Consider the following 26763-nt stretch of genomic DNA (forward strand, 5'->3'; position numbering starts at 1 on the left):
CGGTTCGGGGGAGTGTAGTGCAGGTGTTCATGTGGTACTGCAACAAACAGGGCGGGGTGGGGTCGTGGACCCTTTGCCAGGAGGCTCTGTGCCTCTGGCAGTGGCTGGAACATCAGGGCGTGACCCTGGTGGTTCAACACCTGGTAGGTTCCCTGAATCTCAGGGCAGACAAACTCAGCCTCCGGTGCATGATGGATCACGAATGGCGTCTGAACTCTGACGTGGCGCAAGGCCTCTTTCAGCAGTGAGGAGAGCCTTGGTTAGATCTATTCGCCACAGAAGAGAACGTGCAATGTGATCAGTTCTGCGCGTTTGAATTTCTAAGGCGGCACTCGCTCGGAGACGCTTTTCGTCGCGAGTGGAGTTGCGGTCTGTTGTTCGCCTTTCCGCCTATACAACTTCTGCCCAGAGTGCTGAAGAAGATCAGGCGCGACCGGGCCCAAGTCATCCTCGTGGCTCCGGACTGGGCATGAAGATACTGGTATCCAGAGCTACTCAGCATGTCAGTCGATCCACCGATTCGTCTGCCTCTTCAGGATGACCTTCTGTCCCAGCAGCAGGGGACGGCCCTCCGCCCTACCTGTCCAATCTCCACTTACATGCGTGGAGATTGAGCGGGGGCAGTTGAGGCCATTTGACTTGCCTCCTGAAGTCTGTAATGTGATTCTGGCAGACAGGCGTCCCTCCACAAAATCGGTATACGCCTGCAGGTGGAACATATTTGTGGCATGGTGCACAGCAAAGGCTGTGGATCCCCTTTCTGCCCCTCTTTCAGAGGTTCTCCTCTTTCTTCTTTCTCTTGCCCAGCAAGGCTCTGCTCTGGGCACTCTAAACGGCAACCTCTCTGCCATTTCTGCCTTCTTAAGGCTCCCTAAACAGCCTCTTTGTTCAAGTCCCCGGTTGTAAATAGGGTTTTCAAGGGCATTACTCATATGTTTCCTCCTGTTATCTGATGTGCGCTCCCTTCGAGCCACTTCATAACTGTCCTCTTCGTCTCCTTACTCTTAAGACGGCATTCCTGATTGCCATCACCTCTGCCAGGAGAGTGAGTGAGCTCCAGGCTCTTTCTTCTCAACCTCCCTTCCTTTCTGTCCATCCGAACAAAGTTGTGTTGCGGACGCGACCCTCTTTCCTGCCCAAGGTAGTCACAGACTTCCACATCGGGCAGTCCATCACCTTGCCCACCTTCTTTCCGCCTCCGCATCCCTCAAAAGAGGAAGAGAGGCTCCACCGCCAGGACCCAAAACGTGCGCTCTCATATTATCTGGATCGCACACGCCAGTTCCGGGTGGATGACCAACTCTTTGTTGGTTACGTGGGCGCTAAGAAGGGACGGGCGGTGTACAAATGGACCATTTTTCGATGGGTCGTCTTGTGCATAAAGGCTTGTTACTCTCTGGCTAAAAAGAAGCCTCCTGTGGGGCTATGTGCCCATTCCACTCGGGCCACGGCGGCTACTACTGCCATGGGTCGGGGAGTCTCCTTGCAGGACATCTGTCAGGCAGCTACTTGGGCCTCGCTGCACACGTTCGCAAGATACTACTGCCTGGACAGCCAAATCTGGAGAGATGGCTTTTTCGGCTGTTCCGTTCTCCAGGACTTTCTGGTGTGATCATTGGTACGCAGACCCATGACCGGGGTTGGTATTGCTGGGGTATCTATTCTAAGGTAAGGAATCTAATACTAACCTGTTTCTTTCAGATGCACAAGTTACTTTACTTCGGTAACGATATATCTGTAAGAAACAGTAGTTAGTATTAGATTCCTTACCGCCCCACCCATCCTCCCCGTTCTGCGAAACCAATATCTAGGGTTAAGGTCATCCCCTTTCAGGGCCCTAGTTTTTATGGCACCAGTGTTGGTTTTTATCATGTCTCTGCGTTTCTGGCGCGGAAAAGCTGTGTATAAGAATTGACGTCAGCGCGCGAGGGCGGCGTCTAGGTACTCCGATGACGTCATCCTGGCACCAACGACGCCGACAACGGACGCGGAGCTGCAGACGACGCCTATCGATGCGCAGGGGTACTGCTACGCAACATTTTCCTGATCCAGTCTGACGCCTGGGGATATTCTAAGGTAAGGAATCTAATACTAACGACTGTTTCTTACATATATATCGTTACCGAAGGTAAGTAACTTGGCTAATCCGGATGTTGGAACACTGGGCTTTCATGAGTCCGTTCTGAATTGGTTCTTCTTTCCCATTGACCAACATAAAATGGTTAAGATTAGGAAACAAATTTCCTAAGAAGCTGCAGCGATATGCTCAGTCCCTCAATGTTTTTATTCTAGCCCCTTATTGTTCAGCTCATATGTGGAATTCAGGAGGATAAAGAATTGGGGGTTAAGAGTTACTAGTGCCTGGATGCTGGCCAAATCTACCCAAAACCAAGCCTGGGCGTAGTTCGTGGAGTGGCAAAAAAACTCTGCGGAGCTCCACTAGTGGCAGAGTGCAGTGCGAACTGCCGTTCGCACAGATCTTCCTGCCGCTCGGATACAAATTCTACCCGAGCGGCAGCTCACGTTCGCCTACTTACCGTTCGCAAGCGCGAGTGGGGAAAAACTCTGCTGCACTACGCGGAGGGGAGTTTTCTGCACTCCAAGAGCTGTCCAGAGTGCAGAAAACTCAGCGAACGGAGTGGAGTTACCCCCCAGGCCTACCCAAAACGCACAACCCTTGAAGATATCTTCACTCTCCATTTGAGCCTCGTTCCAGCTTCATTCCAGGATCTGCAAGATGCACTTCTGGGTCTCTGCAAAGTTTCATATGATTAACCTGCAAAATGCTGAGATTGTACTCATTAACCCTAAAACAGGAGCAAATTTGAATGGTGAATATTAATGAAAAAGATCCCTAAAACCTTTTTAACTACGTTTGGTCATCATGTATATCTAAAATCATATGATGTGACCCCCCACGAGATGGCATTCACTAACAAACATTTGTTACTCTTGTGATGGGATCCTATGGAGATTGAAAGAATGAGGCATATTAAAGACATCAATGTAATAAACAAAAAAAACTGTTTTTATAGTTTACAAATATTAACGATGAGTTCCATTTGGTCTTTTAATTGAGGAATATGGTAATTTTCGAAGTGGGTTGATAATAATAATAATAATCCACATTTGTATAGCGCACAATCACCCGTAAGGGTCTCTAGGCGCTGTGGGCCGTCGGGAAGATTAAGCAAGCTATTGCCCAGAGTCACATGGTGCTGGGCTAACCTGCCGCCGGCGCCGGGAATCGAACCGTGATCCCCAGATTCCAGCGTCAGTCGCCCTGGCCGCGGCGCCACACCTCTCCCTTTTTTGGAACAAACCAATACACATTTGTTTTACCCTTGTCTGCATGTCTGTTTAAAACTGCTCTGATTTATTACCAGGCTCTTTTAAATATCTCCTTTTTAGGTCTCGCCTTGGCAGCGCATGCCCTGCATGCGCTGTTTCAGCGAGACATAAAGTAATCTGTATGTTGGCTTAAACTCCATGTAATTTGTTTTTCTGCTTCCTATTGGTTTACTTGTGGCATTGCTGTTGTGATCTTCCTTTCTGATGGCTGTTGATCATTTGGTAACTTCCGTGTAGTCCCGAATCAGCGGCGCCTAACTACAGGTTTAGTCCGCTCTGCTTGCACTGCTTTAATTGCCTGCAGTGTGCCATCTGTTTCTCACGCTGTGTTTGTTTATTTATTTTGAAGATTTCCCCCTGCGTCTGTAACTGGAGACTCTCCTGTATGCTGGCTAGTTTTCCTTCCATGTAGAACAGCCCCGTACTTCCACAGCCCCCTGCTGCTGGGGACGGTTATCCTCACAGCAGGCACAGGCCACTGTGCGGCAAAGAGAGCACCGGCCCCCCGCACTGATTGCAGGAAGGGTTGTGGCTTTAACAAAAGGATGCAAAGAATGTTTAACCTGAATTAACCTGAATATACTGAATATTAAACCACTTGGTGTGAGGGGATGCCGCGCACGCACGAAAATGTCATATCCTAGAAATAACTAATATTAGGCATTTTAGGCCGCGGAATTGCCTCAGATTACTTTACAAACTGTGTTTTGTGGCGTTTGTCAGTTGCAAACTGACAAACATACCCACACCACACATCTTGCACCTCTGGTAAAAACTGAAAGCTGTTGATCCCATCGCAGGCCACCATACAAACCCTAGTCACTGTTTGCCAATATGCGCCCTTAGTAGCACACTGAAGTAAAATGTTATGGAAACGTCCCTTCCCTCAAATGCGCTCCTTGTTTCCAGAGGCTTTAAACCACCCTGTCTCCAGCACTTTAAGAGGTCTTCCCATCAGCAGCACAGACAAAGGCACCCAGGGCCCCTTCAATTTACACTTCACTGCAGTCCGCTGTTTGAACACAAAGCGCTCACTGCATGCCGCGATATCGCGCTTTAACTTTCAATATTATTTATTTAAAAGTGTGCGCCCACTTTATATTTACAGAAATAGCGCATGCCGCGATGTCACACTTTAAACAATGTTTTTTTTATGTGCCACAACGCACTTCAGCCATCCTCTGATTAGTGTAGTCAGTCAGACGTCTTAGAAAAGCGACTTTTTGCTTTCCTTACTAATTTCACTGAGTGACTCGTCCCTCCGACATTCCTACAAACAGTTTGTGCCTGTGTCAGAATTTTACGAGGCATCCGCAGTCCAGCAGTCGTTAATGTGCTCTGAAGATGCTGGCACTGATTTATTGAATGGTGGCAGGCAGACTTTCTGACTGGCTCGCTCCCTCGCATTTGTTCTCATGGACTTGTCTCCTTTGAGCGAACACTCTTTCTCAGTTTTCTCATTCACAGCGGGATGTGTGCCCATCCCAGAGGAGTGTAAATTGATGTATTCTTTAGGACGCTATATTCTTGAATCAACAGCCTGCTGGTTGGCGAGTCATAAGTGGCTTAACTGGCACTTTGAGTAAATCAAAGAGCTACAATAGCAAAGCAGAACATTACCGGCACAAGTTTCGAACGAAGCAAAAAAACAAACCCACAAAAAAAGAATTTGCAATGCAATAGATCTCGCATTTACGCGAGTTTGAATTATTGCCATTGTAAATGACAATGCCTTTGGTTTTTAAATCATAAATAAAAGGCATTGTCATTTACAATGCTAATAGCTCAAACTCTCGCGAATGCGAGACCTATTGCATTGCAAATGCTTGTTGACTAAGCAGTGACACTGTGCATCCATGTCTTAAAGAATACTGAATCACAATGCACCCCTGAACCACATTTTCACTAATGTGTATCAGATTACCATCACATCCACCTCATTCCCTTCCACGAAAGTGCTCATACCTTAAAAAATTTGCTAATTTGCTGCACTTGCTTATTCAGTTAAAGAGGCACTTAAAAGACAATTTTTCAACCACGTTTTTAAATTGATTTTTTATTACTGATTGTGCCCTATTCTCATCTATGGAAAGTCAGACAGCTTTTTGGCAGAGAAGAATGTGTATTTATCCCGAAATATGAAAGGCCATTTGTGGTAGGAATTCCACACATAAGATATTGCATTTCTGTATCCCAGCCGTACTGTAAATTTGGTACTTTATTCATTGGCTTCTTTTAAAGTGGTCGATGGGTCGTCTTGTGCATAAAGGCTTGTTACTCTCTGGCTAAAAAGAAGCCTCCTGTGGGGCTATGTGCCCATTCCACTCGGGCCACGGCGGCTACTACTGCCATGGGTCGGGGAGTCTCCTTGCAGGACATCTGTCAGGCAGCTACTTGGGCCTCGCTGCACACGTTCGCAAGATACTACTGCCTGGACAGCCAAATCCGGAGAGATGGCTTTTTCGGCTGTTCCGTTCTCCAGGACTTTCTGGTGTGATCATTGGTACGCAGACCCATGACCGGGGTTGGTATTGCTGGGGTATCTATTCTAAGGTAAGGAATCTAATACTAACCTGTTTCTTTCAGATGCACAAGTTACTTTACTTCGGTAACGATATATCTGTAAGAAACAGTAGTTAGTATTAGATTCCTTACCGCCCCACCCATCCTCCCCGTTCTGCGAAACCAATATCTAGGGTTAAGGTCATCCCCTTTCAGGGCCCTAGTTTTTATGGCACCAGTGTTGGTTTTTATCATGTCTCTGCGTTTCTGGCGCGGAAAAGCTGTGTATAAGAATTGACGTCAGCGCGCGAGGGCGGCGTCTAGGTACTCCGATGACGTCATCCTGGCACCAACGACGCCGACAATGGACGCGGAGCTGCAGACGACGCCTATCGATGCGCAGGGGTACTGCTACGCAAAATTTTCCTGATCCAGTCTGACGCCTGGGGATATTCTAAGGTAAGGAATCTAATACTAACTACTGTTTCTTACATATATATCGTTACCGAAGGTAAGTAACTTGGCTAATCCGGATGTTGGAACACTGGGCTTTCATGAGTCCGTTCTGAATTGGTTCTTCTTTCCCATTGACCAACATAAAATGGTTAAGATTAGGAAACAAATTTCCTAAGAAGCTGCAGCGATATGCTCAGTCCCTCAATGTTTTTATTCTAGCCCCTTATTGTTCAGCTCATATGTGGAATTCAGGAGGATAAAGAATTGGGGGTTAAGAGTTACTAGTGCCTGGATGCTGGCCAAATCTACCCAAAACCAAGCCTGGGCGTAGTTCGTGGAGTGGCAAAAAAACTCTGCGGAGCTCCACTAGTGGCAGAGTGCAGTGCGAACTGCCGTTCGCACAGATCTTCCTGCCGCTCGGATACAAATTCTACCCGAGCGGCAGCTCGCGTTCGCCTACTTACCGTTCGCAAGCGCGAGTGGGGAAAAACTCTGCTGCACTACGCGGAGGGGAGTTTTCTGCACTCCAAGAGCTGTCCAGAGTGCAGAAAACTCAGCGAACGGAGTGGAGTTACCCCCCAGGCCTACCCAAAACGCACAACCCTTGAAGATATCTTCACTCTCCATTTGAGCCTCGTTCCAACTTCATTCCAGGATCTGCAAGATGCACTTCTGGGTCTCTGCAAAGTTTCATATGATTAACCTGCAAAATGCTGAGATTGTACTCATTAACCCTAAAACAGGAGCAAATTTGAATGGTGAATATTAATGAAAAAGATCCCTAAAACCTTTTTAACTACGTTTGGTCATCATGTATATCTAAAATCATATGATGTGACCCCCCACGAGATGGCATTCACTAACAAACATTTGTTACTCTTGTGATTGGAGCCTATGGAGATTGAAAGAATGAGGCATATTAAAGACATCAATGTAATAAACAAAAAAAACTGTTTTTATAGTTTACAAATATTAACGATTAGTTCCATTTGGTCTTTTAATTGAGGAATATGGTAATTTTCGAAGTGGGTTGAGAAACAAACCAATACACATTTGTTTTACCCTTGTCTGCATGTCTGTTTAAAACTGCTCTGATTTATTACCAGGCTCTTTTAAATATCTCCTTTTTAGGTCTCGCCTTGGCAGCGCATGCCCTGCATGCGCTGTTTCAGCCAGACATAAAGTAATCTGTATGTTGGCTTAAACTCCATGTAATTTGTTTTTCTGCTTCCTATTGGTTTACTTGTGGCATTGCTGTTGTGATCTTCCTTTCTGATGGCTGTTGATCATTTGGTAACTTCCGTGTAGTCCCGAATCAGCGGCGCCTAACTACAGGTTTAGTCCGCTCTGCTTGCACTTCTTTAATTGCCTGCAGTGTGCCATCTGTTTCTCACGCTGTGTTTGTTTATTTATTTTGAAGATTTCCCCCTGCGTCTGTAACTGGAGACTCTCCTGTATGCTGGCTAGTTTTCCTTCCATGTAGAACAGCCCCGTACTTCCACAGCCCCCTGCTGCTGGGGACGGTTATCCTCACAGCAGGCACAGGCCACTGTGCGGCAAAGAGAGCACCGGCCCCCGGCACTGATTGCAGGAAGGGTTGTGGCTTTAACAAAAGGATGCAAAGAATGTTTAACCTGAATTAACCTGAATATACTGAATATTAAACCACTTGGTGTGAGGGGATGCCGCGCACGCACGAAAATGTCATATCCTAGAAATAACTAATATTAGGCATTTTAGGCCGCGGAATTGCCTCAGATTACTTTACAAACTGTGTTTTGTGGCGTTTGTCAGTTGCAAACTGACAAACATACCCACACCACACATCTTGCACCTCTGGTAAAAACACTGAAAGCTGTTGATCCCATCGCAGGCCACCATACAAACCCTAGTCACTGTTTGCCAATATGCGCCCTTAGTAGCACACTGAAGTAAAATGTTATGGAAACGTCCCTTCCCTCAAATGCGCTCCTTGTTTCCAGAGGCTTTAAACCACCCTGTCTCCAGCACTTTAAGAGGTCTTCCCATCAGCAGCACAGACAAAGGCACCCAGGGCCCCTTCAATTTACACTTCACTGCAGTCCGCTGTTTGAACACAAAGCGCTCACTGCATGCCGCGATATCGCGCTTTAACTTTCAATATTATTTATTTAAAAGTGTGCGCCCACTTTATATTTACAGAAATAGCGCATGCCGCGATGTCGCGCTTTAACTTTCAATATTATTTATTTAAAATTGTGCGCCCACTTTATATTTACAGAAATAGCGCATGCCGCGATGTCGCACTTTAAACAATGTTTTTTTTATGTGCCACAACGCACTTCAGCCATCCTCTGATTAGTGTAGTCAGTCAGACGTCTTAGAAAAGCGACTTTTTGCTTTCCGTACTAATTTCACTGAGTGACTCGTCCCTCCGACATTCCTACAAACAGTTTTTGCCTGTGTCAGAATTTTACGAGGCATCCGCAGTCCAGCAGTCGTTAATGTGCTCTGAAGATGCTGGCACTGATTTATTGAATGGTGGCAGGCAGACTTTCTGACTGGCTCGCTCCCTCGCATTTGTTCTCATGGACTTGTCTCCTTTGAGCGAACACTCTTTCTCAGTTTTCTCATTCACAGCGGGATGTGTGCCCATCCCAGAGGAGTGTAAATTGATGTATTCTTTAGGACGCTATATTCTTGAATCAACAGCCTGCTGGTTGGCGAGTCATAAGTGGCTTAACTGGCACTTTGAGTAAATCAAAGAGCTACAATAGCAAAGCAGAACATTACCGGCACAAGTTTCGAACGAAGCAAAAAAACAAACCCACAAAAAAAGAATTTGCAATGCAATAGATCTCGCATTTACGCGAGTTTGAATTATTGCCATTGTAAATGACAATGCCTTTGGTTTTTAAATCATAAATAAAAGGCATTGTCATTTACAATGCTAATAGCTCAAACTCTCGCGAATGCGAGACCTATTGCATTGCAAATGCTTGTTGACTAAGCAGTGACACTGTGCATCCATGTCTTAAAGAATACTGAATCACAATGCACCCCTGAACCACATTTTCACTAATGTGTATCAGATTACCATCACATCCACCTCATTCCCTTCCACGAAAGTGCTCATACCTTAAAAAATTTGCTAATTTGCTGCACTTGCTTATTCAGTTAAAGAGGCACTTAAAAGACAATTTTTCAACCACGTTTTTAAATTGATTTTTTATTACTGATTGTGCCCTATTCTCATCTATGGAAAGTCAGACAGCTTTTTGGCAGAGAAGAATGTGTATTTATCCCGAAATATGAAAGGCCATTTGTGGTAGGAATTCCACACATAAGATATTGCATTTCTGTATCCCAGCCGTACTGTAAATTTGGTACTTTATTCATTGGCTTCTTTTAAAGTGGTCGATGGGTCGTCTTGTGCATAAAGGCTTGTTACTCTCTGGCTAAAAAGAAGCCTCCTGTGGGGCTATGTGCCCATTCCACTCGGGCCACGGCGGCTACTACTGCCATGGGTCGGGGAGTCTCCTTGCAGGACATCTGTCAGGCAGCTACTTGGGCCTCGCTGCACACGTTCGCAAGATACTACTGCCTGGACAGCCAAATCCGGAGAGATGGCTTTTTCGGCTGTTCCGTTCTCCAGGACTTTCTGGTGTGATCATTGGTACGCAGACCCATGACCGGGGTTGGTATTGCTGGGGTATCTATTCTAAGGTAAGGAATCTAATACTAACCTGTTTCTTTCAGATGCACAAGTTACTTTACTTCGGTAACGATATATCTGTAAGAAACAGTAGTTAGTATTAGATTCCTTACCGCCCCACCCATCCTCCCCGTTCTGCGAAACCAATATCTAGGGTTAAGGTCATCCCCTTTCAGGGCCCTAGTTTTTATGGCACCAGTGTTGGTTTTTATCATGTCTCTGCGTTTCTGGCGCGGAAAAGCTGTGTATAAGAATTGACGTCAGCGCGCGAGGGCGGCGTCTAGGTACTCCGATGACGTCATCCTGGCACCAACGACGCCGACAATGGACGCGGAGCTGCAGACGACGCCTATCGATGCGCAGGGGTACTGCTACGCAAAATTTTCCTGATCCAGTCTGACGCCTGGGGATATTCTAAGGTAAGGAATCTAATACTAACTACTGTTTCTTACATATATATCGTTACCGAAGGTAAGTAACTTGGCTAATCCGGATGTTGGAACACTGGGCTTTCATGAGTCCGTTCTGAATTGGTTCTTCTTTCCCATTGACCAACATAAAATGGTTAAGATTAGGAAACAAATTTCCTAAGAAGCTGCAGCGATATGCTCAGTCCCTCAATGTTTTTATTCTAGCCCCTTATTGTTCAGCTCATATGTGGAATTCAGGAGGATAAAGAATTGGGGGTTAAGAGTTACTAGTGCCTGGATGCTGGCCAAATCTACCCAAAACCAAGCCTGGGCGTAGTTCGTGGAGTGGCAAAAAAACTCTGCGGAGCTCCACTAGTGGCAGAGTGCAGTGCGAACTGCCGTTCGCACAGATCTTCCTGCCGCTCGGATACAAATTCTACCCGAGCGGCAGCTCGCGTTCGCCTACTTACCGTTCGCAAGCGCGAGTGGGGAAAAACTCTGCTGCACTACGCGGAGGGGAGTTTTCTGCACTCCAAGAGCTGTCCAGAGTGCAGAAAACTCAGCGAACGGAGTGGAGTTACCCCCCAGGCCTACCCAAAACGCACAACCCTTGAAGATATCTTCACTCTCCATTTGAGCCTCGTTCCAACTTCATTCCAGGATCTGCAAGATGCACTTCTGGGTCTCTGCAAAGTTTCATATGATTAACCTGCAAAATGCTGAGATTGTACTCATTAACCCTAAAACAGGAGCAAATTTGAATGGTGAATATTAATGAAAAAGATCCCTAAAACCTTTTTAACTACGTTTGGTCATCATGTATATCTAAAATCATATGATGTGACCCCCCACGAGATGGCATTCACTAACAAACATTTGTTACTCTTGTGATTGGAGCCTATGGAGATTGAAAGAATGAGGCATATTAAAGACATCAATGTAATAAACAAAAAAAACTGTTTTTATAGTTTACAAATATTAACGATTAGTTCCATTTGGTCTTTTAATTGAGGAATATGGTAATTTTCGAAGTGGGTTGAGAAACAAACCAATACACATTTGTTTTACCCTTGTCTGCATGTCTGTTTAAAACTGCTCTGATTTATTACCAGGCTCTTTTAAATATCTCCTTTTTAGGTCTCGCCTTGGCAGCGCATGCCCTGCATGCGCTGTTTCAGCCAGACATAAAGTAATCTGTATGTTGGCTTAAACTCCATGTAATTTGTTTTTCTGCTTCCTATTGGTTTACTTGTGGCATTGCTGTTGTGATCTTCCTTTCTGATGGCTGTTGATCATTTGGTAACTTCCGTGTAGTCCCGAATCAGCGGCGCCTAACTACAGGTTTAGTCCGCTCTGCTTGCACTTCTTTAATTGCCTGCAGTGTGCCATCTGTTTCTCACGCTGTGTTTGTTTATTTATTTTGAAGATTTCCCCCTGCGTCTGTAACTGGAGACTCTCCTGTATGCTGGCTAGTTTTCCTTCCATGTAGAACAGCCCCGTACTTCCACAGCCCCCTGCTGCTGGGGACGGTTATCCTCACAGCAGGCACAGGCCACTGTGCGGCAAAGAGAGCACCGGCCCCCGGCACTGATTGCAGGAAGGGTTGTGGCTTTAACAAAAGGATGCAAAGAATGTTTAACCTGAATTAACCTGAATATACTGAATATTAAACCACTTGGTGTGAGGGGATGCCGCGCACGCACGAAAATGTCATATCCTAGAAATAACTAATATTAGGCATTTTAGGCCGCGGAATTGCCTCAGATTACTTTACAAACTGTGTTTTGTGGCGTTTGTCAGTTGCAAACTGACAAACATACCCACACCACACATCTTGCACCTCTGGTAAAAACACTGAAAGCTGTTGATCCCATCGCAGGCCACCATACAAACCCTAGTCACTGTTTGCCAATATGCGCCCTTAGTAGCACACTGAAGTAAAATGTTATGGAAACGTCCCTTCCCTCAAATGCGCTCCTTGTTTCCAGAGGCTTTAAACCACCCTGTCTCCAGCACTTTAAGAGGTCTTCCCATCAGCAGCACAGACAAAGGCACCCAGGGCCCCTTCAATTTACACTTCACTGCAGTCCGCTGTTTGAACACAAAGCGCTCACTGCATGCCGCGATATCGCGCTTTAACTTTCAATATTATTTATTTAAAAGTGTGCGCCCACTTTATATTTACAGAAATAGCGCATGCCGCGATGTCGCGCTTTAACTTTCAATATTATTTATTTAAAATTGTGCGCCCACTTTATATTTACAGAAATAGCGCATGCCGCGATGTCGCACTTTAAACAATGTTTTTTTTATGTGCCACAACGCACTTCAGCCATCCTCTGATTAGTGTAGTCAGTCAGACGTCTTAGAAAAGCGACTTTTTGCTTTCCGTACTAATTTCACTGAGTGACTCGTCCCTCCGACATTCCTACAAACAGTTTTTGCCTGTGTCAGAATTTTACGAGGCATCCGCAGTCCAGCAGTCGTTAATGTGCTCTGAAGATGCTGGCACTGATTTATTGAATGGTGGCAGGCAGACTTTCTGACTGGCTCGCTCCCTCGCATTTGTTCTCATGGACTTGTCTCCTTTGAGCGAACACTCTTTCTCAGTTTTCTCATTCACAGCGGGATGTGTGCCCATCCCAGAGGAGTGTAAATTGATGTATTCTTTAGGACGCTATATTCTTGAATCAACAGCCTGCTGGTTGGCGAGTCATAAGTGGCTTAACTGGCACTTTGAGTAAATCAAAGAGCTACAATAGCAAAGCAGAACATTACCGGCACAAGTTTCGAACGAAGCAAAAAACAAACCAACAAAAAAAGAATTTGCAATGCAATAGATCTCGCATTTACGCGAGTTTGAATTATTGCCATTGTAAATGACAATGCCTTTGGTTTTTAAATCATAAATAAAAGGCATTGTCATTTACAATGCTAATAGCTCAAACTCTCGCGAATGCGAGACCTATTGCATTGCAAATGCTTGTTGACTAAGCAGTGACACTGTGCATCCATGTCTTAAAGAATACTGAATCACAATGCACCCCTGAACCACATTTTCACTAATGTGTATCAGATTACCATCACATCCACCTCATTCCCTTCCACGAAAGTGCTCATACCTTAAAAAATTTGCTAATTTGCTGCACTTGCTTATTCAGTTAAAGAGGCACTTAAAAGACAATTTTTCAACCACGTTTTTAAATTGATTTTTTATTACTGATTGTGCCCTATTCTCATCTATGGAAAGTCAGACAGCTTTTTGGCAGAGAAGAATGTGTATTTATCCCGAAATATGAAAGGCCATTTGTGGTAGGAATTCCACACATAAGATATTGCATTTCTGTATCCCAGCCGTACTGTAAATGTGGTACTTTATTCATTGGCTTCTTTTAAAGTGGTCTAGTACGCCTGGGGGTGTAGATTTACTATATTAAACTGCTCATTAAACCAAACCATGCTCCGTAACACTGAAAGAAAAAAATTCCACTACCTCCATCCTCTTGGAGTGTTGGTCGTTTGATGGCATATCTCTTTGGCACATTACAGCCCCTTTCCACAGTTGATATATAAGCTAGGTTGATTTTCAAATCTTTGGTCAGCAATCCGTTTGGTAAAAGCAAACGTTTCTTCAGCTGCACTTAGTGAGTTAACATATGAAGGTTTCATAAGTAAACCATGTATGCATTTTGGCTTTGGCTTTCAAGATACCACCGATCTGACCACATTGTTTACATGTTTTAGAAGTGATCCTATCATGACGTTGTATGTGGACTCTGATATTTGTGTTTTTGAAGAGCTGAGATGTTGATTCATTGTAGCTGTAAACAATAATCCACTTTGTCAGTCAATGATCCTGTGTTGTCAGGAATCTGACAAATCAAAAAGCTAATTGTGAAATACTCCACCTGACAAAACCTTCCAGAAAAAAAGCTCATAACACATATGGGAAAAAGACAGCACTAAGATGTAAAATCTTCGTTGTTGCCCACCGTAGGTCCAGAAATGCTGAATCCATGCCACATTTTCATGCTGGCTACTGACTATGTGAACTGGTTAGGTGTAGGTCAGTTACATGGAAATGTATTTAATGTGGCTATCTAGAAAATCTCGCATGAAAGAGGGCCTCCTGGACCTAGGCTTGATGCCCCTGAAGGAGTCAATTGCTCAAGACGAGCTGAGCTCGTCATGAGCCACGGCGCTTCGGTGCTCATGACGAGCTCTCGTCATGGCCCGTGGAACGCTCAGGTGCGGGGAGAATTCCCCTGATGTGCTGAGCATTCCACTGGAGGCAATACACCTGTGACGAGCTGAGCTCGTCATGAGCACAGGAGCGCCGTAGCTCATGACGAGCTCAGCTCGTGATGAGCATGGGGGCGCTGTGCGCGCCCCCCTTCCCCCCCCCCAGCACATCGGGGGACTAACCCCCGCAGCGAAGGGGTTAAAAAAATAAAGAAATAAAAAACAGACTGGAGTTACATTTTAAAAGTGTATTCTTTCGTTACTAAACTGCGGTAGGGAAATCTATTGAGGGATAGAATTAGAAAAGCTTGGACCGCAGTACTTCATTGGCATAGATACAAAATATTTCTTATTTTGTGCTACCTGCTATGACCAGTTTTGTATTCCACACTCCATGCACTTGCCTTTTTCAGTGAACTTTTCACGCTTGTGATGAACCTTGCTAGTTTACTACAATAAATCCTTTTCGTGTTAATGTGCAATTCGAATATTAACAATACATTTTCAGAAATTGGCCTTTTCCTATCGAAATCTTGTACTTTGACAAAATGGATGTGGCTAGGCTACTAGGAATCCCATTGTTAGAACAACTTCTGACTCAGATTTTAGTTTAATTTGACTCATTTGTGAATATGAAAAAAGGAGTTGTGGTAGCAACTAATTGTAAGAAAAGTTGAGCGCTCTGAAACAAAATTTCTTGCTCACAAAATTGGCCCTGCATAGTTGAACTGTGCCGCATAGATCCTCAGCTGTAGTCTTCGTCTAAAGGACCAGAGTTACAAGACCTGCATGAAGTAGAAGGGTAGTGCAGCGAGTGTAAGTGCTGCACTTGCATTGTCAGCCTGGTTTTCGGAGGCCTAGCTCCCATACTAACTTTACAACTGGAAGAACTATTTACATGTACCTCCTTCAAGGGCCTATAACCGTCAGAGCATACATTACATCTCTTCCCACCCCAAGTTACAAGTAGGAATCCAAATCTGCTCTGTATTGCTTATGCAGTTCATGAGTGGTGAGATAAAAGATCAGCAATGTAGGTAAAAGGCATTTTTGTCCTGTGCCTGCATTACGCCCCGCACTATTTAAGGATTATCCTAGGGGTACTGGAAGAGCGTAAAGTGGGGATTACACTCATTTCTCTATGACTGAGGGATGTGTTGGAATCTCTGACTGCAAAATCTGAAACGCCCTCCTGGGTTTAATGTATGGGTGTAGGTCAATTTGTACTCACACCTCGCAGTTTACTCATGCATTCATTCTTTTGGGAAATATTCACTCAGAAATGAATCCTTTTCCCGACCTGGCGAGCATCCGTTCCGCAATTGTCGCAAAATCATCGTTTGTAGTGTAGTGTTTTCAAGAGTGTAGGTATTGCACAGTTTTGAAGTTGCCGCTCAAATAGAGCTGAAGATCTGTTTTGGGTAATTTTTAGTCTCATAATTTGTCAAAGACAGTAACATTTTAGGCAGCAGTTTTTCCGGAACTATCCTGTATGATCATTCTAAGAAGCCGGACGTTCAGTCGTTTAATCCAGCCCTGATGTTTACTTCCGAAAGATATACCAGAGTGGCACTTTTTTGCCAAGTGCAACAGCAGCCAATTTTTAATCAAGGCACAACTGGTTATCTCAGCCTTGCAGCACTTGAAGCAGCGCATCAATCTCATGAAGTGATTTGAATTTAAAAAATGTAGCCCGTATATGATGGAGGGGTCTTATGCAGTGGTATTTTCTTTTTTTAATATATCTCCTTGTCGGCCAAGTAGAAAGACTTGATGGACTTCAAACATAAGCTGAATTGTACTTTTTCTTAATAACTACTATTTAAGTGTCAGTCCTGTAACTATGTTTACCTCTTTCTGTTCTTGTTCTTATAAATGGTTTCTCTAAATTAATCATTGTTCCATGACTCTCTAATATTTTATGCAGGAACTAACCTTAGGGAACTTTCTGATGTTGACTCTATGCTTTTCTGGTGGATTGTTGCCGTACATCTATCTGCCTATTTCCTCTTACGTAAACAAAGCAAGATGGACATGGGGAGATCAGACAACCATTCAGGGATTCCTCACACATTTACTACGCTCGGAGTATGGCACATTTAATCTGGTAAGTCATTTTGTTTTTTAGAAAGTGTTTTGTCTTCAAACATTGCTATGCATACTGTGCTTGTCCAGCTGCTAGGGATGTGATGCATTGAGAAGTTATAACTCTCAAAACCAGTGTGTCAACTCAGATGTACTTGATCTCAATGACATTGTTATTTCACAGTTTAACAATTCTGGATTTGTTCAAATATTTCATAATTTAGAATCTTTATGTTGGAGCTTCCTAAAACAACATATTGTAGGCTTATGGCACTGCTTATAGGCTCACATAGTTGAAGAAGGGATAATAAAGGCATAGTATTTTCGTGTTTTTGTACTTGAATGGATCCAACTTTTAAATACACGCAACTACAGTACCATATTTTTCTATTTTTATTTTATTTATTTGGACATTTGTAGAGCGCATGACTACCCCAAAGGAGGTGTCCCGGCGCTAAGGTGAACGACTGATACAGATGCACAATGACTGGTTTTAAGGGTAGTTGAAGAGCCAGGTTTTTAGAGCTCATCGGAAAGCAGGTTCGGATTCAGTCAGGCAGAGAGAGAGTGGCAAGGCATTCCATAGTTTTGCTTTCCTGACAGAGAAAGCTCTGCTTCCTGTCCTTGCCTTGCGAAAGCGAGGAATGGTGAGGTACCGCAGATGGTTGGATCTCAGGACCCTGTCATGATGGTAATGTTGAAGTGTGCCTCTCGGGTAAGCCGGGCCTTGGCCCCTGGTGGCTCTGTGTGCCAGGGTGAGTGCCTTAAATTCTATGCACCTGATGACTGGCAGCCAATGGAGGTCTTTCAAGTGGGGGGAAGATAGAATGGCGATAAGGTACCATACATATCAATTTGGCTGCCGCATTCTGGATCATTTGGAGTCTGCAGGTCAGATAAGTGGGGAGTCCCAAATAGAGGCCGTTGGCGTAGTCCTGGTGAGAAGTGATGGGGGCATTGATCAACGTCCTTCTGCAGTCAAAAGGGAGGAAGTGGAAGAATTTCCTCAGAGTTTGAAGATCCACAAAACAGGGGGAGGAGACTTGTCTAATCTGAGATTTACAAGAGAGCTCATTGTTGAATCTGAACCCCAAATTTCTCACAGAGTCCACAGCTCGGGAGGGGGTTTCAGTTCTTGAGGCCACCAGAGCGCAGCGGGAGGGGGGCCTGCTGGTTAAAGAAGAGCTCATCGGTTTTATCCGAGTTCAGTTTAAGACAGTTATGAGTGTTCCAAGCCGAGATGACACTCAGACCCCTCCTAAAGTTGGCAAATGCAGCCTCTGATTGTTCTCTGAAGGAGAAGAGCAGTTGGGTGTCATCCGCATAGGAAATCACCTTTACTCCGCAGGATTCAACCAGTGCGGTGAGTGGCAGGAGGTAGGCGTTGAAGAGGAGAGGACTCAATGCGGAGCCCTTGGGGCCCCACATAACAAAGGTTACTGGGAGGATATGTGGGACCGGAGAAAGACTTGCTGTCTCTAGTTCTTCTGAAAGGGCCAGATCCAGTACAAGGCCACTGTCACGTCCCCAAATGCAGCGAGGAGTGAATGTTGCAGGTTGCCGGTATAGCGCTATACAGCAGCACAGTATCGCAGGTCACCACCGACCACTTCTGGGTAACGCCATCAAAACCTGACATCTTCCCCTACGCCGGTGCTTCTTATTCTGCATCGGACGTTGAGGAGCTCCTCTAGGAGTTGGTGCCGGCGCACGCTTCATTCCCCGAGACTCATACGGTAAGCGCTGGAGCACGTTACCGTTCTTTCCTTGTTTTTCAACATCACGGTGAGCGCTGGAGCGCAACACCGTTCTGTCCCTCATTCTCCCTGGTGGTAACACTGGTGCTTGTTACCTTTTCACCCCCTCTTCTTCACGGTGAGCGCAGGAGCGCTTCACCTATACTTCCTTGACCTTTATACCTGATATCAAGCGCAGGAGCACGTTGTTACTTTCTTCTTACCCTCAGTCAGGAGCTACCACATCATATGGCAGGCTAGGATCCCCTTATTAACCTGAGAAACCTGGAATCTTCACTTCCTTCAGGTGACTAATGTATCTGTATACCTTCCTGTTTAGCGAACGCTTGGGAATGAGTGTAAGCACTGATTATTACTGCTAGTGATTGTTTGTGGGTTATCCTTCCTTCAGGCTCCAAGGCAGGAAGACAACAATCACCCAGTAGGGTCCATTATTGTTTCACCATACCTTCAGGCACATCCCTACCAGGATTCCTTCCCCCGGCTGTCACCACGCCCCGGTCTGGTACTATTAAGGCAGGACAAGGGAGCAGGTGGGAGACTTTAGAGGTTATTCATATCATCCCTGCGAGACTACTCTACAGGCAGACGGTAAGGCTTGTGGGGTCCTTGACAGCCGTGCCCTGAATGTCCAGGCATTTTATAACCGCTCCAAGAGAATCGAATAGGCCACCGTGTCGAAGGCCGCGGACTGGTCCAGTAGCACGAGCATGGCGGCGTTGGCCTTATTGATAGTCTCGCGAACACTCTCGGACACTTCTAGGAGGGTGGTTTCCGTGCTATAGTCTGCTCTAAAGCCGGATTGGGAGTCGTGGAATCAATTTTTAGATTCCGGAAATTCCGACAGTTGAATCTGGACTAGTTTCTCAAGAAATTTTGCCAGAGCTGGCAGAAGAGAGAATTGGCAGTAGGAAAGCCTGTTTCCATACTGCAGGGAAAATGCCATAACTCAGTGAGGCATTCCAGATCTGCTTCAGAGGGGTATTGAGGCAGGTGGCCAGTAGTTGAAAAATCTGGGCAAGGCAGGGGTCACCAGGTGAGGCAGATTTACAAGCTTTCTTTTATTTTTCTAAGGTGGTGATCGGTAGGTCAGATTGGTTCACACCACCTTCCTTGCTGTCGAAACCGGCTCAGACTCTAGTCCTGTGTCTGGAGTCGGGCCATTTTTGCATTACTGGAAATGTTATAGTTTTTTTTTACCAGTGACACAGATGAAGAGGATGCACTAGATATTCCTATATTGTGAGCCTGGAAGACATCACTCTATGCAGCGCTTAGGCGGGCTAGAAGACCAAATCAGGTCATTAAGAAGAGATTGACCTTTCAGAGTCGTTTCACTAGGAGGCATGTTAGCTTATGGAGAGCTCCGTCCCAATATAATATTCCATTAACAAAGTAAAGGGTTTTGAACAGCTTAGTAATAATGACTTATATATCACTTTTAGATTTGGCAGCTCCTACTATGCTCCTTCTACTATTCAGCACATTTTTATAACTGACAAGGAATTTAATAGAATGCTATATTCCTTCAGTCTTGGTCAAAACTGCATCCTACGTGTGGGATTTAGTATGCGGCTTGCAATAGAAGAAATCTAGAACTGAGGTCATATCAATAGTGAAAAATAAATCCCATACACGTTCAATCACTGACCTGCTCCCAGTTTCTTTTAGCAACCAATTTAATTTAGCCTGACCTTTTGGGGAGAGAGAAGCGAGTGGAATGCACTAAAGAAAATGTGAGCACCAGTGATATAATTGGTGCAGTCTAAGTGAAATAAAAACAAATTCTGGATATTCCAGAGATGAACGGTCAAATAAAAGAAGTTAGCTAAAAATCAAAAATGATTTCCAGAATGTTGCTGCCTGAAAAGAGAAGCAAACCTCCCATTTGACCTCAGGGTTGTGGTGTAAAGTGTAAATGCTGACTAAGGACACCGCAAACTTTCTTATTTGTAATTTAAGGAACTCCATTGCTCCAGAAAGCTTTGCGTGATATGGGTGGCTCACATGAGAATCCAGAAAATTCATCAAGCTGCTAAACTATTCATACCAGTAAGTAGCCATTTTGTTCTAAAGAACTCCTACCGTTAAGTTACCATTTTGTTTTACAACACAAATCTTTTCTAGATTCACATGCTGTGCATAGATTTCATAGCGGTTTTCGGACTGTGGTGGTTAGGTTTAAAATGAGGCTGAGCTTGCACATAAATGCTCCAGTAATCTCTGCCCCACCTGTGCCTCACCGTTCAACTGGATGTTTATGCCGAAGTGTTTTGTGAACGTGTGTACCGACCACAATGTGGCTTCCATATATTTGTCACTCCGGAGATGTTTGCCAGGAAAGCTAAGGTGGCTCCCTTCTTTCATGTTGATTGTGCTCTTGACTTCGTTTCCAGTTGTATTCCAGCCTTTTTGTCATACATTTGGATTGTCAGAGGTATCTAGCTTGCAATGGTGTTGTTGGTAACTGGGATTCCTCTGTTATTGTCTGCAAATGATACAAAACTCTGTTTAAACTCCTGATTAGTTTTGTTCTCTCCAGGTAGTACAATATTGCCCTACACTCATGCAGTGTATGTAAGCTGCTGCATACTGGGGTTTTAAAAACAAATAGGTATCTGCATTTTCTAGCTTATATAGAAGTGAGATATGACCTTTGACAGGAAGCGTGGGTTGGTCCCCATGACTACAGTTGTGTAAGCACCACGTTTAGGTTTCACATGGGTGTTGGTGTACTTCTTGGTGGAGCATTCCTCTTGGCCCCTTGAAGGAACCGCTTGATAACTGGCGTAGTGACAAAACTTCTCACAATGTGTCCGCTTGTATAGGCCACTATCACTGCCAGGTGTACTTTAGTGACACGTAGGGTAAGTTGTTGTCTAGCAGGTGTATAAAGTATCAGATGACAGTGGTATCTTGTGATCTGTCTTGAAAGAGACCCAATTTCTGGCAGCACCTTCTGTATGTCTCCCATTTTACTCAAGCCACCCAGCAATCTAAATTCTGTAGGTCTTCTTACTTAAATGGACCTGGTCCAGGAAATATCCTGCTTCCCTGACTTGTGCCAAGATTTTGGTCGCACTCTGTACTCTTGGCTATAGTGCATGAACCTTGAGGAACCAAGAAAAGAAACGGGGGATTGAGGAGACCTACAGTCTGAAGTGCCAGAAACGCAGTGGGGTGCTTTTTGAAGGGCTCCCCTTGTCAGTCCCTCTGAGTCTGTGACTTTGTGTACTTACATACACACACAAACTCACCTCACTTTCTCTAGATCATTAATAGTGAATACCCTAATGCAGAACAAACATAGAAATGTATTGCAAGAATTATCATGGCATTAGTTCAGGCAAAAGTTAGAAAAGTGAAAAATGTAAAAATCCCATACACTGTCTCACAAAGAAGTACTTATGGTCTGCCTAAAACAGAAATGCAACACCGATCACACATAACTATATTAGGCTGAATGCAGCCCTTGACTTAGCAACCCAGTCATGCCCATGGAGTACTCACTGTTATCCAGTAAATGTCTTTCTGAATGGCATTGTTGATTAAGACTTTTCTTTCTGCTCTTTAGCTGAAAAATACAGTAATTATAGTGTCTCTCACAAGGTAAAAAACGTATGAAAAGAGAGTCCCGTGTTACCCTGATATGCGTGTGTGAGGGTGCATGAATCCGAAAATGCAGTGAGAATAGTACACTTCTGACGCAGAATAACAGTAAGGTGATCCTGTCTGTCATACATTTTATACACAATTAGGCTGTTTACTAAAGGATTAGCAGAAAAATGCTACAGCGTTAAACTTGTACCAAACATCATGAGGAAGAAAAGTGTTGTAACCTAAAAGAACAAATGATACATTGTATTATGTAAGAAAGGCCAATTGTTCTAGCGTACATGGTCAGACATCACAAGCCTAGCTGGCAGTGCCTGACATGCCACTCATAATGGTTTGAGAGATGTGCAGGCAAACCTAAAAACCACAGGTAGTTCTAAAATACATGCATACCCCCTAAGGATAATGTATGTAGACTATATGGAATGTTGAAAATAACTTGTGGCACTCTAAGAAACCAACATTGAACAGGAAAATTATATTAATATGTAGAAACCTAATTGAAGTACACCAGGGAAAAATAGCAGCATGCTGTCTCCAAAATGAAGGATAGGGCAAATCATTGCAGTGCCAAACACTAATGTTATAGGTAAATGTCAACAATGGCAAGAAGACCACAATGGATGTCTTTAAAGATGATGTTGGCAAAAGAGAAGCAGACCTGCTAACTTAAGTAAACATATTACTGTGTGAGAATTGGGTATGGCTGTGAAAGGGGCAGGGCCTTGTCATGAGAACTGCTTCTGTAAGAGGCACTTCTGCCTCCTTCTCCTTCGATTGCCCATACTCATAAAAACAAACGGAAAATAAACAGCAAAAGCTTGCAAAGGCTGCTTCTGCTAATGTTCTGGGGTGTTTTCACACTCCTTAATTGACATCAGCTACTCAGAGCCTCCTAAAACAGCCAAAAAAACATAATGGTGCGGTAGTTACCATCTGTTTCTCTGCCACCATGTGATATCGGCTCCTCACAATGTGACTGCGTGAGGGGAACCAATATTGTGTGACTTTGTGTGAGTTGGCAGGTCTGCAGTAGACAAAACTTTGGTGAACCTTGTTGGACCTGACTCTTTCTGCAGGATCACCCCCAAACGTTTTGCCTTCCTCCTCCCATTTTTATGATCTAGTTTTTGCTGGTTTTATGACTCTGCACACTTTACCACTGGTAACCATTGCTAAAGTGCATGTGCTCTCGCCCTAAAACATGGTAACATTGGCTCATACCCAATCAGCATATTTAATTCACTTATAAGTCCCTAGTAAAGTGCACTACATGTGCCCAGGGCATTTAAATTAAATGCTACTAGTGGGTCTGCAGCACTGCCTGTGCCACCTACTTGAGGAGCCTTCTAACCATGTTTCAGGTCTGTTACTGCAGGGTCTGTGTGTGTAGTTCACTGCCGCTTTGACTTAGCATTTAAAATCCCTTGCCAAGCCTTCAACTCTCCTTTTATTTTACATATGTCGCCCATAAGGTAGGCCCTAGGAAGCCCACCAGAGCAGGGTGTTGTGTAACTAAAAGGTAGGACATGTACCTTTATGTTTTGCATGTCCTGGTAGTGACAAACAGCTGAATGTTTTTCACTGCTGTGAGACCTACTCCTCTCATAGGCTAACATTGGGAATTCCTTACAATACTTTAAAGCTGTAATTCCTGATTAGAAAGGAGTAGCTGTATAATGTTTCATATGTCTGGAATGGTAATGAAAAAATCTTCTTTATTGGTAAAGTCAGATTTAATATTACTATTTTAGAAATGCCACTTTTAGAAAGTGTGTAAATCCGAACAAGAACCATTTTATATGCCCAAGAGGTAAGTATTGTATATGTGTGCAAAATGCAGTGGGCATCATTTAGTGGGTAAGAATCACACTCTCAATCAGTGAACCCGTAAACTTAATGCAGTTACTAATACAACATAGAGGAAATGTCTTGTTTACCGGCCAAAGTCATGGTAAAAGCTGCCAACAGTCAACTCGCCGCCTTCATAGAAGAAAACAACATCCTTGACTTCTCCCAATCAGGCTACAGGAAGAACCACAGCACCAAAACCGCCCTTCTCGCAGCTATAGACAACATGCGCTCCCTCCTCAACATAAGAGAGACTGTGGCCCTCATCCTCCTGGACCTCTCTGTGGCCTTCGACACAGTCTCCCATCGCACCCTAGCCTGCAGAGTCCACGACGCGGGCATCCGGAACAAGGCCCTCAACAGGATCCGCTCTTTTCTCTCCAGCAGAACGCAACGGGTCAGACTCCCTCCTTTCCTCTTGGATCCCACCCCAACCACCTGCAGAGTCCAACAAGGATCATCCATTATCTTGACCCTGTTCAACTTCTACATGGCCCTGCTCGCATCCATCGTCAAATCGCACACGGACTCAACATCGTAGCGTACGCAGACGACACACAACTCGTCCTCTCCCTATCCAATGAACCCAACATCACCAAACACAACTTTCAAGACGGAATGGAAGCAGTGGCCAGGTGGATGAAGAACAGCTGCCTACAACTCAACACAGACAAAACCGAGGTGATCATCATGGTCTACACCCTGACACCTGGAACGAAACCTGGTGGCCCCCTGCCCTCGGGATCCCCCCTACCCAACAGGCCATGCATGCCACCTCGACATCATCCTGGACTCCGAATTCAAAAGGGCCTGCCAGATCAACGCATTCACCTCTTCCTGCTACCACACCCTCCGTCTATGCCAAAAGACCTTCAACTGAATTCCCCCCGAACACAGGAAAACCGTCATTCACGCTTTCATCAGCAGCAGACTGGATTACAGAAATGCACTCTACGCAAGGATCAACAAGCACCTCACCCACAAAACGTCATCGCCAGACAAGTCCTCAACCTACCTTCTCACTGCCACATCAGCCAACACCTACGCACACTACAATGGCTCCCTGTCGAAAAGAGAATCACCTTCAAGCTTCTCACCCATGCTCATAAGGCCCTTCACAACACCGGACCTGCCTACATGAACCACCGCCTCACGTTCCACGCACCCCAACGATCCCTCCACTCGGCCCAGCTCTCCCTTGCGACGGTTCTTCGCATCAAGAAGACCAGAGCACGAGGACGCTCCTTCTTCCTCCTCGCTGCCAATGCATGGAACTCCCTGCCTCTCCACCTTAGACGCCGTCACTTCCCAAGTTCTTGAAGGACCTTAAGACCTGGATCTTCGACTGAGCGCTGTGAACTTCCGGGAGCTGCGTGCCCCTTTTGCCCCCCCACGCCTTGAGACCCTTTCAGGTGAGTAGCTGCGCTTCATAAACCCTTGATTGATTGAATGAAGCAGTCTCTCCTTCTGTTGTGATTTTTAGCTTGTATAGAGTGTCTCTGAACCTGTCCTGGGAAACACTCTTGAAGAGTTATGGTTATGATATCACTCAACATTGTGCAGTGTGTTTGTGAAACATGATCCCACACTATTGCATGCTATTTCTTAAACTGCACTGCAGAGCAGCCTCTTACTCTTTCTTGAAAACCATCACTCCCATGTGATCTCACTCGAGCATGTGCAGTCTCAACAAATTCTGGGAAGCACTCAGAAGAATTATTTCAGGCCTTGTCGATACTTTTGTGAACCCCAGACCGGTGCGGATAGACTGATAGAAAAAAGCAAACAGAAGGCACTGACATCATTATTAATGATGAAACAAAAAAAGTTATTCTAGTGTTAATGATAATAATTCCCAGTGAAAACTTGCATTACTGAAAAGGAGCCAATTATTGAGAATTCTTCAGTTGGAATTATTTACATGTTTGAAATTCATAATGTAGCTGGCTGAATCTGTGGGATTTGCTGTTTAGAAAATTAAATTGTGCAAATCATGCTCTACCCACACGTGACACAACAGTTTCTATATGCCATACACCAAGCCCCCTGCATCAGGTGTTTGTGAACTATGCTTTTTCTCCCCGTAAAAGTATTACATATCTATGACTGTAGTATCCTTATGTATTTCATGTGCATCTGGTGCTTCCAGGATACCTTGTCACAAGAATAGAAACACAGAAAACTTGTCAGATTGATATCAAATCCGGTAGTTTCTTTTAATTCCTTTATCAATAGTTTTGATGTGTGCTGACGTGTATTAAGGGATATCTTGTTTCAAATTTGTTATCAGTTTGCGTCAGCTTTGAAAATCCTCTAGTCTATCATTTTAGATTTTCACTATGGACATGAGAGGTGCCGGGAAGAGAAAATCACACAAGAAAGGAGGAGCTGAGAAAAATGTGAACAAAATACAAGAGAATGAAGCAAGCCACTACCGAAAAGTGACTGATATTTTTTGTCCCAAAAAAGATTTGTTTCTTTCCAAGGCGGCAGTACATCTACCAGCTTCAATACTGAAGGGCCTGAACAAACTGCTGAAGGCCAAATAACTGAAATAGGCAGTGAAGCTACTGTAACTGGGGCCGCTCCCAAGTGTATAGAAGGTTAAATTGAATTAGAAAGTGATGTAGATTCCAAAGAGAAGTGTCAAGAAGACCCTGTATTTGATAAATCAGCAGGTGCTGATGTGACTTTGACTTATGCAGCTTTTGGAAAGAGGAAATCGCACAAGAAAGGAGGAGCTGAGAAAGACTGTAAAAAGAAGTAAAAAATATCATTTTAGATTTTCACTATGATTTTC

General features: G+C 44.5%; 1 protein-coding gene across 2 annotated transcripts in view; it reads left to right on the forward strand.

Moving 5' to 3' along the window:
* The window catches only part of TMEM260 (transmembrane protein 260), a 639752-nt gene that overhangs the window by 289872 nt on the left and 323117 nt on the right, over window positions 1–26763 (forward strand). For both annotated transcript variants that reach the window (XM_078660364.1, XM_078660365.1), the window contains exon 6: window positions 16583–16762. In XM_078660364.1, coding sequence (XP_078516490.1) covers window positions 16583–16762 — 180 coding nt within the window. The remainder of the gene's footprint in view (window positions 1–16582; window positions 16763–26763) is intronic.

This window comes from Lissotriton helveticus, chromosome 9, assembly GCF_964261635.1.
Source record: "Lissotriton helveticus chromosome 9, aLisHel1.1, whole genome shotgun sequence".
In the NCBI taxonomy this organism is placed as follows: domain Eukaryota; kingdom Metazoa; phylum Chordata; class Amphibia; order Caudata; family Salamandridae; genus Lissotriton; species Lissotriton helveticus.